Source organism: Marmota monax, unplaced genomic scaffold, assembly GCF_021218885.2.
Source record: "Marmota monax isolate L192 unplaced genomic scaffold, Marmota_monax_Labrador192_F-V1.1 WCK01_AAM20220418_F8-fsc00022, whole genome shotgun sequence".
NCBI classification, from domain to species: Eukaryota; Metazoa; Chordata; class Mammalia; order Rodentia; family Sciuridae; genus Marmota; species Marmota monax.
In genome coordinates, this window is record NW_026695215.1 from 21,643,364 (window position 1) to 21,658,978 (window position 15,615).

The 15,615-nt window shown below is 47.4% G+C and overlaps 1 protein-coding gene across 2 annotated transcripts in view; it reads right to left on the reverse strand.

The window, feature by feature from the left end:
* The window catches only part of LOC124084375 (inhibitor of carbonic anhydrase), a 40,244-nt gene that overhangs the window by 5,734 nt on the left and 18,895 nt on the right, over positions 1 to 15,615 (reverse strand). For both annotated transcript variants that reach the window (XM_046431601.2, XM_046431600.2), the window contains exons 6-13: positions 15,303 to 15,358; positions 12,883 to 13,061; positions 11,001 to 11,172; positions 10,019 to 10,161; positions 7,850 to 7,940; positions 7,033 to 7,089; positions 4,333 to 4,488; positions 296 to 437 (exon numbers count right to left, since the gene is read on the reverse strand). In XM_046431601.2, coding sequence (XP_046287557.1) covers positions 296 to 437; positions 4,333 to 4,488; positions 7,033 to 7,089; positions 7,850 to 7,940; positions 10,019 to 10,161; positions 11,001 to 11,172; positions 12,883 to 13,061; positions 15,303 to 15,358 — 996 coding nt within the window. The remainder of the gene's footprint in view (positions 1 to 295; positions 438 to 4,332; positions 4,489 to 7,032; positions 7,090 to 7,849; positions 7,941 to 10,018; positions 10,162 to 11,000; positions 11,173 to 12,882; positions 13,062 to 15,302; positions 15,359 to 15,615) is intronic.

The window sequence follows — 15,615 nt, forward strand, 5'->3', positions numbered from 1 at the left end:
GACAGATTCCATGACTTGTCTACAGTCACACAGAAGAAAGGGGTAATAGGAGAATCAGGATGGTGGCTCTGCAGTCATCACTCCTCTCACCCATCCCCAGGGCCTTGAGGTGCCCTAAGTCACCTGGGCCTACAGGAGAGTGCTGTAGAACTGGACTGGACTTCAGTCCTTGGGGCCACTAGGAACTGCAGTAGTGTGATCTCTTATTATGGATCCTTCTAAATCAACACCCAGATGCTGGGGAAATGGAGAGGGTGAGAGACTGGGGTTAGTGCAAATGGAAGTTAGTACTTGCCTAAGCGCCCCACTGGAGCCGTAGTACTTCTCGTGGCTGTTGGGAGCACACATGTGGGCTGGATTGCTGCTGCCACCACACAGAGCACAGAGGTGGGAATCCGGATCAGACCCAGGGGCACAGCTGCGACTGAAGAACTCATCTGCAAAGAACAGCCAGAGTCAGCTCTTCCCATGACAGCAGGAAGGCCTCAGAGTTTTGTTTTTTTTTCCTCTAAAAATTCTGTGCAAAGGCACAGAATTATTTGGTGACATATTTTGAAGATCAAGAATCAAAATCCATTGTAGCAAAATGAAACTGAACCCCTATCTCTCATCCCTGCACAAAACTCAAAGTGGATCACGGACCTGAGACCAGAGACCCTGCACCTACCAGAAGAGGTGCCAACTCTTTATTACGTTGGCTTAGGAGTCAAATTCCTCAATAGGACTCCTAAAGTGCAAGACATAAAATCAAAAATCAATAAATGGGATGGTATCAAACTAAAAAGCTTCTTCACAGCAAAGGAAACAATCAAGACATGAAGAGAGAGCCTACAGAATGGGAGAAAATCTTTGCCACCTGCACCTCAGATAGAGTGTTAATCTCCAGAATTTAAAAAGAACTCAAAAAACTTTACACCCAAGAAATAAATAACCCAATCAATAAATAGGCAAAAGAACTGAACAGGCACTTCACAGAAGAAGAAATACAATTGGTCAACAAATATTTGGAAAAATGTTCAACATCTCTAGCAATTAGGGAAATGCAAATTAGAACTACACTGAGATTCCATCTCACTCCAGTCAGAATGGCAATTAACAATAACTGTTGGCGAGGATGTGTGGGGGGGGGGGAAGGTACACTCATACATTGTTGGTGGGACTGCAAATTGGTGCAACCACTCTGCAAAGCAGAATGGAAATTCCTCAGAAAACTAGGAATGAAACCACCACTTGACTCAGTTATCCCACCCTTTAGTATATACCCAAAGGAGTCAAAATCAGCATACTACAGTAATGCAGCCACATCAATGTTTATAGTGGCTCAATTCACAACAGCTAATCGATGGAACCAAACTAGGTGCCCTTCAACAGATGAATGGATAAAGGAAATGTGGTATATATTTACAATGGAATATTATTCAGTCATAAAAAGAATGAAATTGTGATATTTGCCAGTAAATAGATGGAACTAGAGACTATCATGCTAAGTGAAATAAGCCAATCCTAAAAAACCAAAGGCTGAATATTCTCTCTGATACGGGCATGCTAACTCACGATAAATGAGGAAGGGAAGAATAAAAGTTCATAGGGTTAGATAAAGGGGAAAAGAAATGAAGGTAAGGTAGAGGGTGGGATTAGGAAGACAGCAGAATGAATTGGACATAACTTTCCTATGTTTCTATATGAATGCATGACCAGTGTAACTCCACATCACGTACTCCCACAAGAATGGGAAGTTATGCAGCATGTATGTACAATACACCAAAATACATTCTACTGTCATATGTATCTAAAAAGAAGAATTTCATAGAATAAAATATAAAAAGAAGTTCCAGCTGGAACAAAGTAAAGGGAAATCAACTCCAGACGGATCGGGGTCTGTGAGCCCAGAAGTCCACCTGTCCTGGCGCAGAGTAGTGGTGTCAAGGGACCGACACAGATCTTAGCCCTCTGAGAGGGGAAAGTGTAAGTCCTGGCTCATTGAACCTGAACTACACACCTGCTGTCCTCTGCTGCCCTCAAGGATTGCCCTTGAGACTCCAAGTCAGGAAGGCATGGCCACCAAGGCCAGCACTCAAGTTCTGGGGGGCTCATCCATAAGGAAATTAGCCTAGGCCCTGCCCTTTCAGGAACCTTAAGCCTGGTGGGCAAGAGGCAGAAGTCAAGTAACCACAGCAGTGAATCCATGACCCCACCTCCATGTTCAAAGAAAAGGAATGTGGTTCTATGAGGCTACGGAGCTGGGAGGACGACGGGTGAGAGATAGAGAGTGAGGAGGTGGTCCCCAAGTAAGCAGCCAAGAGGAGCCTTCAGACCAGGGGGCCAGCACCAGCAAAAGGCTGTCTTGAGGTGCAGTGGAGGGAAAGGCACAGAGAGGTTCCTGGAGGTCACAGGGCTGGACCCCCACGCTAAGCAGCGGGGGAGCAAGCAAGGCAGAGCCCAGGGAAACTTTGACATCACTGTGTAGCTGTGTTCTTCATCCCTAGAGAAAGGGGAGCCTCTGATGGGTTTGGGGCAATGCTGGGCCAGGGGTAGTAGGCAGGATGCAGTCCGATATGCATTGTGCAAAGATAGGCCCCGCAGTGGGGTAGCTGGGACCCGGGGCAGGAGGCCAGGGTTGATGAGGGCAGCGGGGACTAATACAGAGCAGAGGGGTGGGGAATGGGTGGCAGGAGGAGAAACGGACATGCTGGTGAGGGACGGGTAATGTGGAGGGTGGCAGCTAGGTTTCCAGGTGGGTAAGTGGGTGGACTGTGGGTCCTCTATTACCCTAGGCACTTCTGGGATAAAGCCCGGCTCAGCAGAGATGACACATTCCATTTTGGACAGGTTGAGGTGATTGTGCTTTTCAAATATCTGACTAGATATGTCAAACAGACCAATATATACACGTCTGGAGAGATGTGTCCTGGGAAGAAGGACCCGAGAGTTCTCTATCTTTCTGTAACAACAGCAGCCAACGTGGACCTTGTGCTTAGCACATGCTTAGCTTTGTGGCACTCCTTTTCGTGCTAATGGAACCGCACGGGTGGATGTGAGCACTTGGGGATTGGAGGAAAGAGGTGCTTTATGCATCTCAAATATTTCTTAAATTTGTTAGGAAAGGGGGATCTTGTAGGGGTAGGAGAAAAACCAAGACTGTGTTTTGTTTTTTTTTTTTTTCCCACAAAATCCAGGAAATAATGTTTGAAGGGGACTTGAGGAAATGGTGCTGAGAGGTCAAGAGGAAGGAGCTGGGCACACCCTTCCAGGAGAACAACACGGAGGGCACTGGTGGAACATGCTGCCGATCCAGACAGCGGGTTGCTGAGGAGCAGGTGGGCAGTGGGTAGTTCAGACAATGCTTTGAGGATACCTGGCAGTAAAGGGAGGAGGAAGAAAAATCAGGAGCTAGAGGAGATTATTGGGAGGAGGGGGTGAGTTTTAAAGATGGAAGGCATTGGGTGTGTTGACTTGTTGAAAGAAATCGTTGCACATACCAGAGGAAGAGTAAACAGAGGGTCTGAGACTCTGGAGGGGAGGGGTGGGGTGGGGTGACCAACACCCAGGTGCAGACAGAGAGACTGGCTGGAGAGAGGAGGAGGCCCACAGCTTCAGCAGTGGGAAGCTGAAGGGGAACCTTTCTAATGGCTTCAAGCATCTCCTGTAGGTGCCCAATCAACCATCGGCTGAGAAAGACTGGCAGATGGGTGAGGGTTTGAGGTGTGTGAACCATTAGACCATTAGGGTAACAAAGTGTGGAGCAGAGAATCTGAGGGCGCTTGTGAGTGTCGGCTGGAGTATTTGCAGTGACATGAACTGCTCTGCTGCCCTGTGACAGGTGACATTCCCAGGTGTGTCAGCTGCCCGGACAGCAAGTCATGCTGTAGGGGTTCTGCAGGTCTGGGATTTGTCAGATAGGTGGGGAATGCAGAGGAGCAGGAGCTGTTTAGGTTCTGGCAAAAATAAACTGAAAAGACTCGTGTGAGAATCTAAGCGAGATGAACGTGAAAGACACAGCCCTCAGGGACTTAATGGTGGACATTTTGCAGTTAAGAAAGCAACACAATTTGGATTTCATGTGAAAAAATCACACACACACACACACACACACACACACACACTCACATACTCACCCCACTCTTGCTTTGCTTGTTTCCCGAGCAATTTGTGAGACTTCAGGAATAGAGTTATTTCCCTGAGAGCTGCCTTTGGGGCCAAGCGGATGAGGAGAAAGGGGCACCTTCAGTGTCTGGCAACCCCACCTCCACTTATGGAATTCCTTGCCATTCATCCAGCAGAATTTCTCCCCAGGCACAGACCCAACCAGGAAGACCTCCAGAACACACTCACCAAATTTACAGGAACCAGTTTGGTTGTGTATTAAACCCATGGGGATGTTCCAGCCTGCGGAAGTGCCCACCGCAGTGTGGCAGGACTTCTTGCCTCGCAGCGTGTCCCAGGTGACATCAGCATCGGATTTCTTCACCACAGCCACAACGTAATAACCTTGCAGAGGAGATACCAACATGCAACTTATTTTCTTTTGGGGGGTTGGGCGGAGGGAGGAGGATGGGGGACATAAGTGAGATCTGACCAGCCCCCTTCACCAAGCCATTGAATGGCATCTCTACATGGTGACCAACGTGAGCTGGACATTCTCCATCTCCATTCCGTCACCCCCCCCCCGCCCCGGCTGTGGATGTGAAAACAACACTTTCAATGTTTTCTTGCAGTTAAATCCTTGGCAGAAATCAGAATGTGTGACATTGGGAGAGAGGAAGTGACCCAGGGTCCTCTGCCTTCCCTTTTGACTTTTTCTCCTAGGAAACAAAGTCGGGAAGTGTGGGGTCTTTCTGTCCATCTCTCCCTTCTCCACACTAATAGAGCAGAGGCTATTACAGCAACTGCAGGAGCAACAGCAGTGTGGGTTCTCGTCTCCACCCCGGCTCACGGCTATAGGGCATGCGGTAAAATCACTGCACTTGGGGAGGTCTTGGATGTGGGAGATATCCTAGAGACTCAGTTCCATTTCTTCTGGGTGGGAGTCATTCCAGGAACCTAGGGTCTACTTTTTACTAACATTGAGATCCCCATATTAAATTCCTGCCTGCTTAAAATAATGCTTAACTCCTTCACTGATTTCTCACTAATGCCTGTCCTTTCAAGCCAAGAGCCAGACCTTCTCAGAGAAGATCCAAGTTTTCTGAGCAAGTTTGCTCAAGGGAAAAAAATAATATACATACATACATACATATATATATATATATGCATATGCATATACCTACATACATAAGATACTTATATACTACATATTTATAATATATGTATATATACATGTAAGTACACATATTTAGAAATGGATTTCAGTATAGTCATTGTAAATTGTGTGTGGGGTGTGTGTGTGTGTGTATAGGGAGTGCCGACATACAATTTAATACTCCAGCGCACTCTGAAAATGCATTCTAGAGGTGTTGCTGCTAGCCTCTGCCTGCTGCTCCCCTTAGGAGACGGGAACACCTTGAACCCCTCATCTTACTCTAGCAGGGACCCTCCCAATACCTATCATTATTAGGTCCTGGGCCAAAGATACAAAAACTACCACACCCCAGATGCATCTACATACATGTACCTGTGTGTATTACACATGCGTCCTACTGTTGCAGTGGAATCCTGCTTTGTATTCTTTTCTTCAAGTTGCTTTATTCCTCCTCAGTAGTATATTGTGGACATCTTTTTGATTCAACAGAACTAGACATAGGTATCTCATTCTGTTGGTATGGTCTCTTACCTGGATTTATTGTGTTATAGTCCCCCTACTAGTGGGCATTTATTTACATTGAGACCCATTTTGCTTCATCACAAGCCACTTATTTATAAACTCTTTGTACCTATATGAGTGCACTTAAGTATGTCTGTTTAATTGCAGTTTATAAGAAAGAGCTTTAATAACTTCTTTCTTAATTTCTTATCTTACTGCATTCACTTCCAAAACAATGCTGCCTATCTTTGGTGGGACTGAGCAATCTTGCCTTATTCCTGGCTCTAGAAAATTAACATTAAGTCCCAAGTTCTCAATTCTATAAATTTTTCAACAAAATTGGCATAGGTGCATTAAAATAGAGTTGGAAATAATAATTCTGAAGCTTATGTATATTATGATATCAATTTCTATTATTATTCTGTATTATATTTAAGTTTTTATAGGTGTTCAACATCTGGTACAATGGAACAAAATGGGTTAATATTTCAATATTCCTGTCCAAATATTATATAATTGAATTGGGCCTGTTGAGTAAGGCCTGACTACAAAATGGAACTGGCTAAATTGGAATCATAAATCTTGGCCGACCTCGGTAGCGCACACCTGTAATCCCAGCGGCTCAGGAGGCTGAGGCAAGAGGATCTTGAGTTCAAGGCCAGCCTCAGCAACTTGGTGAGGCTCTAAGCAACTCAGTGAGACCCTGTCTTAAAATAAAAAATAAAAAGAGTCGGGGATGTGGCTTAGTGGTTAAGCACCCCTGAGTTCAAACCCTGGTACCAAAAAAAAAAAAAAAAATCCTAAATCAGAATTAGAAAATAGTGTGGCTTGACACCAAAACAACCACACATGCACACTCCTTTTCTGGGTGCTGTGGATCAGATCTCTACCTACTCCAGCACGGAAAAGCTACAGTCAGCATGGCAGAAACAAGGCCAGGGTGCCAGTCACTTCCTAAATGACCTCAGCCACTTAGCCTCTAGGAGCCTGAATTTCTTCTCAGTAAAATGGTGACAGGGAAATCCACCCTGGAGCGCTGGTGAGGAGGGTCCAACGCACTAATGGGAGCGTATGTCCAGTAGGAACGGCAAGGGGAGGTTCCACCCTAGGTTTGCAGCAGTGTTGCTGGGGACAGAGGCCAAGCCAGCTTTGCATGTTAACAATGAATGGTGGCGGCTGCTGCTCCTTTTTCTTCCCCAAATCTAATAATTTTTATTTGCTGTTGAGCTTCCCTTGCGTCTCCCAACAGCGGGTCTCCACCTCTGAGTCCCGGCATCTCTGATCCCACTCACCTTCCAAGGGGGCATTCACACACTTTGACCCAAGCCGCTCACTGCCCTGTTTGGGTTCTACAAAGAAAAAGAGGAACAGTCACAGTTAGGGGCACTAAACTCCTTCACAGTACTCCACCTGAAGTTAGGAGCTTCCATGGTACAACAAGGCAAGACTGTCCCCTTCCCATTGACCCTCAGGGGGCTTCATCTCATCGACCTCACATCACATGTCCTCGTGATGGACCAGATCCTGGACCACACATATCCTGTGCAACGTGCATGTGGCAAGAATAGAATGAGAAGCACTAACTAAGCACTCTGTCATTGGTTGTCAACTAGCCAAGGTTCTGCAAGCCCCTTTAATCTCCTCTCTCCCTGCTCTTTGCCATCTGAACATTAGGTTCCATCCCATAATCTCCTCAATACTCAGGCGGGTACAAAAGAAAGAAAATGAGATTCATTGAAGGGGAGGAGAGGCAGAGACCACTGCAGATCTCGGCAAAGACCCCTTTGCATTAGCTATGTGCAATCCCCTGTCATCTCCTGAGTTAGCAGACAGCTCTAACACAGGGGCGATTCATTGGCCCTGGGCAGACTCTGCAGTGCATCCTCCAATGCTGCTCTCTCAGCAACAAAGGTATTATTTCAAGATCTTTCTTGACCTTTCAAGTCCTGCATCTGTATCTTCCCGATTTCTGACTTTGGGGAGGGGTGTTTTACCTACTAGCTATACTTCAACAACAACTACTGTTATCTTGTCTCTGAGCTTCATTCCTTCTTCATCTTTTTATGTCCATGCCCGGCGGAAAACAGAGAGGTGCACCCCTTCGCTTACCATAATTCTCTGCCAGGACAGGCACCAGGCCACAGTGGCCTGCTATGTAGACAAATCCTCCATCCAAGCTCATGGCATCAGTGTCTCCTTTCTGAAGTTAAGAAACAAATCAATGATGCTACAGCAAGACTGTCTCCTTCCCACTGACCCTCAGAGGGCTTCATCTCATTGGCCTCACATCACATGTCCTTGTGATGGACCAGATCATGGATCACCCATACTTCTGCCACATATGTGGGCTTTAGAAACTGGACATGCCTTTGGCCTGTTGATCCTAGAATGAGTGCCCGAAGCCAGGCCATGCTCTCTGGACTTCTCTGTCCTCCCAGGAGACCCAGCTGCTCCTAGGAGACCCATGCCAAGTCCCGGACATGCCCTCACCTCACTGTGACCATTGTCAACTCAACAGTTCACATGGCCAGACTCAGGGACTGTGTGCAGGTTTCTATGGAGCATGATTTCCTTCCAATAATGAAATTCAAATCTGTTCACATAATCCCACTAGCACTGTACTCACAACCCTGGCACAACAAAGGTTCTCAATAAAAAACTAATTACTCTAAATAATCAATGAATAATCGACTTATTATTTTAATTAAGATTTCCAACCACAGAGCAAAAAATGTATACTTATAGTCATAAATAAAGTCATTGTTAGGGTATGGATGTGATGTGTCCCCCAAAAACTCAGGTGTGAGACAATGCAAGAAAGTTCAGAGAAGAAATGATTGGGTTGGGAGAGTCTTAACTCTATCGATGAATAAATCCCCTAATAGGGATTAACTGAGTGGTAACTGAAGGGGTAGGGTATGGCCAGAGGAGATGGGAATTGGGGCATGGCTTTGGGGTATATATATATTTGTATCTGGCAAGTGGAGTCTCTCTCTCTCTCTGCTTTCTGATCATCATGTGAGCTGCTGCCCTCTGCCACACTCTTCCACCATGATGTTCAGCTTCACTTCGAGCCCTAAGGAATGGAGCCAGCCTTCTATGGACCAAGACCTCTGAAACCGTGAGCCCTCCAATAAACTTTTCCTCCTCTATAGTTGTGCTGGTCAGATCCTTTTAGTCACAGCAGTGAAAAAGCTGACTAAAACAGGCATCGAGATAAAAATACACAGACACATAAACACTGTTCACTTTGACATATCAGCTGTCCTAGAAATTTAAAAAATAGCAACTACAGCAGCACAATCTTGCCAAATCTTTAATGTGTCCCAGGCTATTTCCTAAACATTGTACGGTGATTACCTTATGTATTCCTCATAAACTCAAATAAGGCAGGTCTTATAATTTCTCTTCTCAGACAGATTAACAAACAGAAGCAGAGGGAAATTTAATAATTTGCAATCCTTCTGCCTCAGCCTCTGAAGTCACTGGGATTACAGGCATGTGCCACCTTGCCCAACTCAAGTCTTTAAATTATAATGATATCCAACATTTATTGACTGATCATTCTATGCTAGGCAATGTTCCGAGCACTTAAGTTGTAATTCTTACAACTGGAAAATTTAGGAGATAAATATATTTAACTAGCAAAATCTTAATCCTATGGGTTGGTACCAGGTTTACCAAATTTAGGATCTTCTCAAGAAAGACTGCTGTACAGTCTCCTCAGAGTATCAGTTTTTTAGTCTTTTGTGTTTAATTCTTTTTCCAAATTGCAAAAAAATACTAACTGCCCACAGAGAAATGGAAAGTTTATAACACAGTTTCATCACTCAGAAATGATGGGACGATGATCTCTAAGTGGTGAAGGTGTAAATTATTTTGTTAACTGGGGAAGGTGTGAATGATTTTGTTAATTTTTCATGGACCTGCCAACATGTAGGAAGATTTTTATGATCAGAAAAAAATTGAGGGCTGACAAGGTCGATCAGCACTGACAATCCACAGTGGCCCTGACCACACCCTAGAATGCGCCCCTACTCCCCACAGCTCCTGTGCAGGACATCCCAAGGATCCCAGACTCCAGAGCTGAGCCCAAGGAGTCTAACTCTGCTTCTGCCTGGTAGGTGGAGTGGCCCATGGGGAAAGTGGGGTGGGGATTTGGAGTGTGTTGGGGTAGCGTGTTAGCTTGGAGGCCGGTGAGGAGGCTGGAAAGGGGCAAAAGCACGTGGCAAAAGCACGCTGTGTCTGAGTGAGTGCAGCTGTAGAGGGACCCCCTACCACAATGGCGGCAATGCAGTCCTCAGGAGTCTCCTCCATGGTGCACACCAGGGCACCACCGCTCACTGCACTCCACTGGTCACACTTGGCCTTCTCCTGGTGGCCCACTGCACACCACTGTACCTTCTGGGAGTCTTCCACACCTGGGATGGGTGGAGAATAGTCAGGGATCCAAAGGAAGCTCCAGATGGCTGCAGAGTGGCTGCCCAAGGAACTCCCCACTGACAACAGCAAAGTGCCTTATCCCAGGACACGGCTTGGTTCTTAGGATGAGCACCAAAGGTAAAGATTTCCCTCACTTCTGCTCTCACCTCCAGCATCACTTCCCCAGGGAGGCCTCAGAGCCCCAGTCCAAATCAGAACCATCTGGAACTTTCCCTTCCCAGGACGAGGCTTCCCATCAGGGGAGCGGGCCCCAGCTGGGAGTCACGTGTTCTGGGTGGGCCTGATCTCCTCCCCTTGCCCAATGTCTTTCCTCACCACCCTGTGCCCACCTCCAACATGGTGGCAACCCTATTGTAGATGCTTGATGACTATTGATTGATTAGTGAGAGGCAAAAATAGAGAAGGAAAGAAGAAATCAACTATGTGAATCCAAAGGAAGGCAGGAACTGGACTAAAAACCTCCAGAATCCTAGTTCCGCTCCTGATGGTGGTAGAGCCCCTGTTCGCACTCCCGTTCAGAACGGACTATTCTCCCTGTGAATCAGACCTGTCTCTGGGCTGGTCTCCAGAACCATCATTACTTCAAGTCTTCCATAATAGGAAGATCTTCGAAACCCTTTTGTAATCATATAACTTAGGCCTTTCTCCCAACTTAGAAGAAAATCCACCCATTAACCCAGCTCAGTTGGTAGCTCCCACGGGCTCTGCAGGCTGGGAAGGTTGCATGAGGCCTGGAGGTACCAGGAAAGCCTCAACCCATGGTCCCTGCCCTGCCTGCTGCCCAAGATGGCCAGGCCCCTCCCAGAACCTTCCATACCTCCCTTTAGATGCTGAGTGAGAGAATAGTACTCATAGCCCAGGTACAGCTTGGCGTCCATCTTACGGGGCACCCTTAAAAACCCATGGGCGGCGTCGGTAAACAGCAGGTCTTTCCCCAGAGGGGAGCCGAAGAGCTGGAATCCTGAAGACTTGTCCTTTCCAAAATGTTCCTGTTCACAGGAAAAAAAGGAAGAGTGAAGGAGAGAGATTGGCATTGAGGTAAAGAGAAAGGTCAAACAAACCCAAAGCCAGATGAACCACGCTCCAGAAATATGAAATGGAAAATTCCAGAAATAAACAATAAACCTTAACTCTTATTGCCATATATTGTCGTAATTATTCTGGTTTGTAAATTATTTTGTTAATCTCTTCCTGTGCCTAATTTATTAGCTAAACTTTATCATGGGTTTGAACGTATAGGGAAAAAAACATAGTACAGTTGGTCCCCAATTTATAATAGCTTGACTTAGAATTTTGTAATGTTATAACGGGTTTATCTGGACATAACTCATAAATTGAGGAGCATCTATGTAGGGTTCGGTGCTATCCATGGATTCAGACCTCCATGGAGGGTCTTGGAATGTATCCCCACAGATAAGGAGGGACCACAGTGAAGGCCTGAGCACAAGGACAGTGGCCAGGACCTCTGACATCCTTGAGGCTCGTGGTGTTCTCCAGTATCTCCAGGAAATGCTTTACTCAAATCTCAGCTGGTGGCCTTGAGTGGGGCCTCAGGGAGACTGCCGGGGATTGCCCCCAGATCTGTACAAAGGGGTACCAGGTGGTCCTGTGTCAAGCAGCTGCCCCTCTCCAAGATGGGCTTCTGCTCTGTGCTCCCAGGGGCAGTGGGGAAGGCTGCCTCGTTCTTGACTGATGTCCCCACTGGCTCTGGTGGTCTTCACCCTGAAGTGGCTGATGGTCCAGTCACATGCCATTGGAGTAGAAGCCAGGCACCCTGGGCTCCTCGTTCCTTCTCTCCCAGGCTGCCACTGAATGACCAGTTGTGAGACATCAACAGTGTCCCTTCCCCTTTCTGGCCTCCAAAAGAACAAAGGGTCCTTTGCCGAGGACTCCAGCTGCCTGGCCCAAAGCCACTCCTGATCGCAGCTATGGCGATGCCTATCCCTTGTGCTCTTTCAAATGACTGCTTTTCACTTTTGCTTTGGCTCTGCATAAATGTCACCTGCTGTCCTCACCAGAGACCCCCTTCCATTTCCTCTGGGAACACACAGTTTACTCCCCAGGGCCCAGGAATCTCCCCACATATACCCTTCAAATCAGTTTCTCTGTCCTCCACAGAGTATGCAATCCATGTCCCCAAGGCTGTGTGATTCCATGTGGTGATAAGGGGTATGTGTACTCGTTTGTGTCTCCTCCACACTCCTCCGTGAGCAATTTGAGGGCAAGTTTTTGCTTAATTTCTCAGTGCCCTGTGCTGAGCACAGAGTGTTGAGAGACGGAGCAGGGTGACGGACAGGGGCTGACTGGGACAGACTGTCACCAATGCAGGACAGAGAGGGCATGCTCATGTCCTAGGACCCACTGGAAGGGAAGTCAGGAGGGCAGATCTCAGGCCAGCAAGGCCCTAGGGTACCATCTCATGGAGACGGGTGAGGTTGGCACCTGTGAGGATTTGTTTAGAACCAGGAAAGAACAAAATGAGAGTCAGAGGAGCTTCTGCAAAGAATCTTTAGCGTTGTCTGTTATAAATATAGACCGAGTGCCTTGTCCGTGAAGTGGGTCATGCCTGGCAAAGTGGCAGGGTTCCCACTGTGTCTTGAACACAAAAGAACTTCTAGAGTGACCAGAAAGCAAGGAGGAAAATCCCCAAATCCAAGCAGAGAGCTCTAAGCAGGGGAGAGGATGGTGGGTGGGGATACCTGAGCCTGGTTGAGAAGCTCCCAGATCAGATCTTCCTTGCCATCCACACTTCGAGCCACGACAGCATGAGAAGGAACCCGGGCCAAGTGGCAATTCTCATATTCATCCACAGGCTTCCGGGTGTTGTCTGGGCAAAGCAGCTCATACTGGTCCCTGTCAGCCTTCTGTTCCAGGTTCTCTGGGGAGGGAAAGTCCAGATGAGCCCACAGCAGCAGAACCATGAGCTGGGGTGTGCCCTCCACACTGAACCACACAGTGTGACCTGAAGGGGACTAAGACAGAATCTTTTCGATACACATTTTCATACATCGGAGGAACTGGAGATCTTGGCAGTGAAATGACTGGTTCACAGTCTCACTGCAGATAGCTATGGCTGGAGGCATGCCTAGCCCAGGGCCCGCCCAGCTGCTCCACTTCTCTGTGTCTGCTCATAAGAATACTAACTGCAAGCTGAGCATTCATGGCCCACCCAATTCACTTAATCCTCACCACACTGGGGGAGGCCAATAATATAAGCATCCTATCATGGAGATGAGGAAAAAGAGGTAAGGTAACTTGTCAAAGTCTCAGCCAATCTGGGCTGACCCACTGCTGTGCCAAGACAATCTAGATCCCTACTAGAGCAGCCATATTTCCCTGGAGGCAGAGCCTGCTGGGGAAAGGCAGGGGAAGGCCCAGGGATGGAAGGAGGCCTAGGGTACCAGCCCAAGCACTCTGCAAGTACAAAGAAACAGACTCCCTGGTTCCCTCACGAAGGTGTTATGGGTTCAATGCATTCATAGGTTGAAGTGCTAATCCCCAGCACTTCACATGTGACCTTATTTGCAAATAGGGTTCTTGCAGATGTAATTAGTTAAGATGAGGTCATACTGGAATAGAGTGGGCTCCTAATCCAATACAACTGGTGTCATAAAAGGGGGGGGATTGGGGGAGAGACAAGCAAGCAGGGAGAATTCCACGGGGACATGTAGGCGGAGATTGGGGTGATGTGTCTGCAAGCTGAAGAACCCCACAGATTGCCAGCAAGCTAGGAGAGAGGCTTGGAACAGATCCCCCTCCCACCCCCAGTCCTCAGGAAGATGAACCGTGCCAACACCCTGATCTTGGAATTCTAGCCTCCAGAACTATGAGATGCTGCTTAAACCACTCAGTGTGTGGACTTTGTCCTGACTGTCCTAGCAAATTAATACAGAAGGACTTTGAGGTTGATAAACTCTCACCCACCAACAGTTACTTGCACCCCTGAAACCAGTGTTTATTCTCTCATAAAATTCTCCTTAAAAGGTAATCAGGGACAGCCAGATATGGTTGGGGTGGCACATGCCTATAATGCCGAATATTCAGGAGACTGGGGCAGAAGAATTGCAAGTTCAAGGCCAGCCTTAGCAACTTAGGCCCTAAACAACTTAGCAAGACCCTGTCTCAAAAAACAAGGTAAGGGATGGGATATAGTTCAGTTGGTAGAGTGCTTGCCTCGCATTCACAATCCCCAGCACCACAAAAAAGAAAAAGGGCTGGGGGTGTGGCTCAGTGCTAGAGTATCCGTGCATTCAATCCCATGACCTCAAAGTAATGATAATTTTTTTAAAAAGCAGTACATGAGGGCAGTCAGAGGTAAATCAGGATGGTCTGGGCACAGCCTGCGGTTTCCATAATATTAGTGTGTTTTCAAATTCTTCAGGGTGCGTGCTAGACCATGAGCAATCAAAGGACATAATGATAATTACTTGGAACAACTTGATTCTAGGAGGTGAGACTTGGAGGTGACCCCACTAATTTAAATAGCTGATAATAGGACATGCATCAATTGCCAAATCGCTGACAAAGGAGGCCAAATTATCATAATGAGACAGCGAAATGTGAACGGCTGAATAAGAGAACAAAGGACACTGAAGGCATTGTGTCAGGAAAAGACAGGAGGTCGAGGTTGTGAGGAACTAAGGCCAACGAAAATGTGAGGACTTAACCCAGCACCACAAAAAAAGAAGAAGAAGAAGTAAAAAGCACAAATATAAAAACAAAAAAGACCCTCCCCCTCGGTGTGGAGCACCTGTCTGGCTGGCTCAAGGCCCTCTGTGTGAACCCACATCCTGGGGATCAAATTGGAGGGCACTTGTTTTGTTAGTTGGTAAGTTCTGTATAAAGGTTCACTAGATTTCTGGAGAGGTGGCTGCAGTTGGCTACGTGGAAGGTGGGGACAGAGAGGCACAGGTCCCTGACACAGGGAGATGTTCAGCAGAAGGTGAGTTGAGAACAAATTGGGCCCTAAACAAAGGACAAACAACAAAAATGCTTAAGCAGAATCTCTCCTGTGGCATTAAACATCTCCACGTCACCTGTTCTGGGTATAAGGAAAACTGGGGCAAGAGCCAGCCCCCTGGCTCAGCTGGGGCCCACATGCCCTTCCTCCAGCACTTACCAAACACTGTCACGTGCCTCACGAAGGCCACATCCCCAGCGCCATCCTCCAGACACCTGAGGAACAGGAAGGCCACGGTCAGGCTCTGCCCCTGGTGTGGGCCTTGCCTCTCTCTCGTGAAGCTCCACCCGGAACACGGACTCATGGGGACCACGGCGCTCAGCTCCTGGATGACTAGTGCCCACGGTCTCCCAGACATTGGTTTGTGCTCACAGAGGTGATGGCCTCATCTGAGTGACCTTTGAACCCCACAGCCAAGCCCAAACCTGAAGCAGGCAGGAGCCCTGGAAATGCAACATCCCAGGCACCTGGG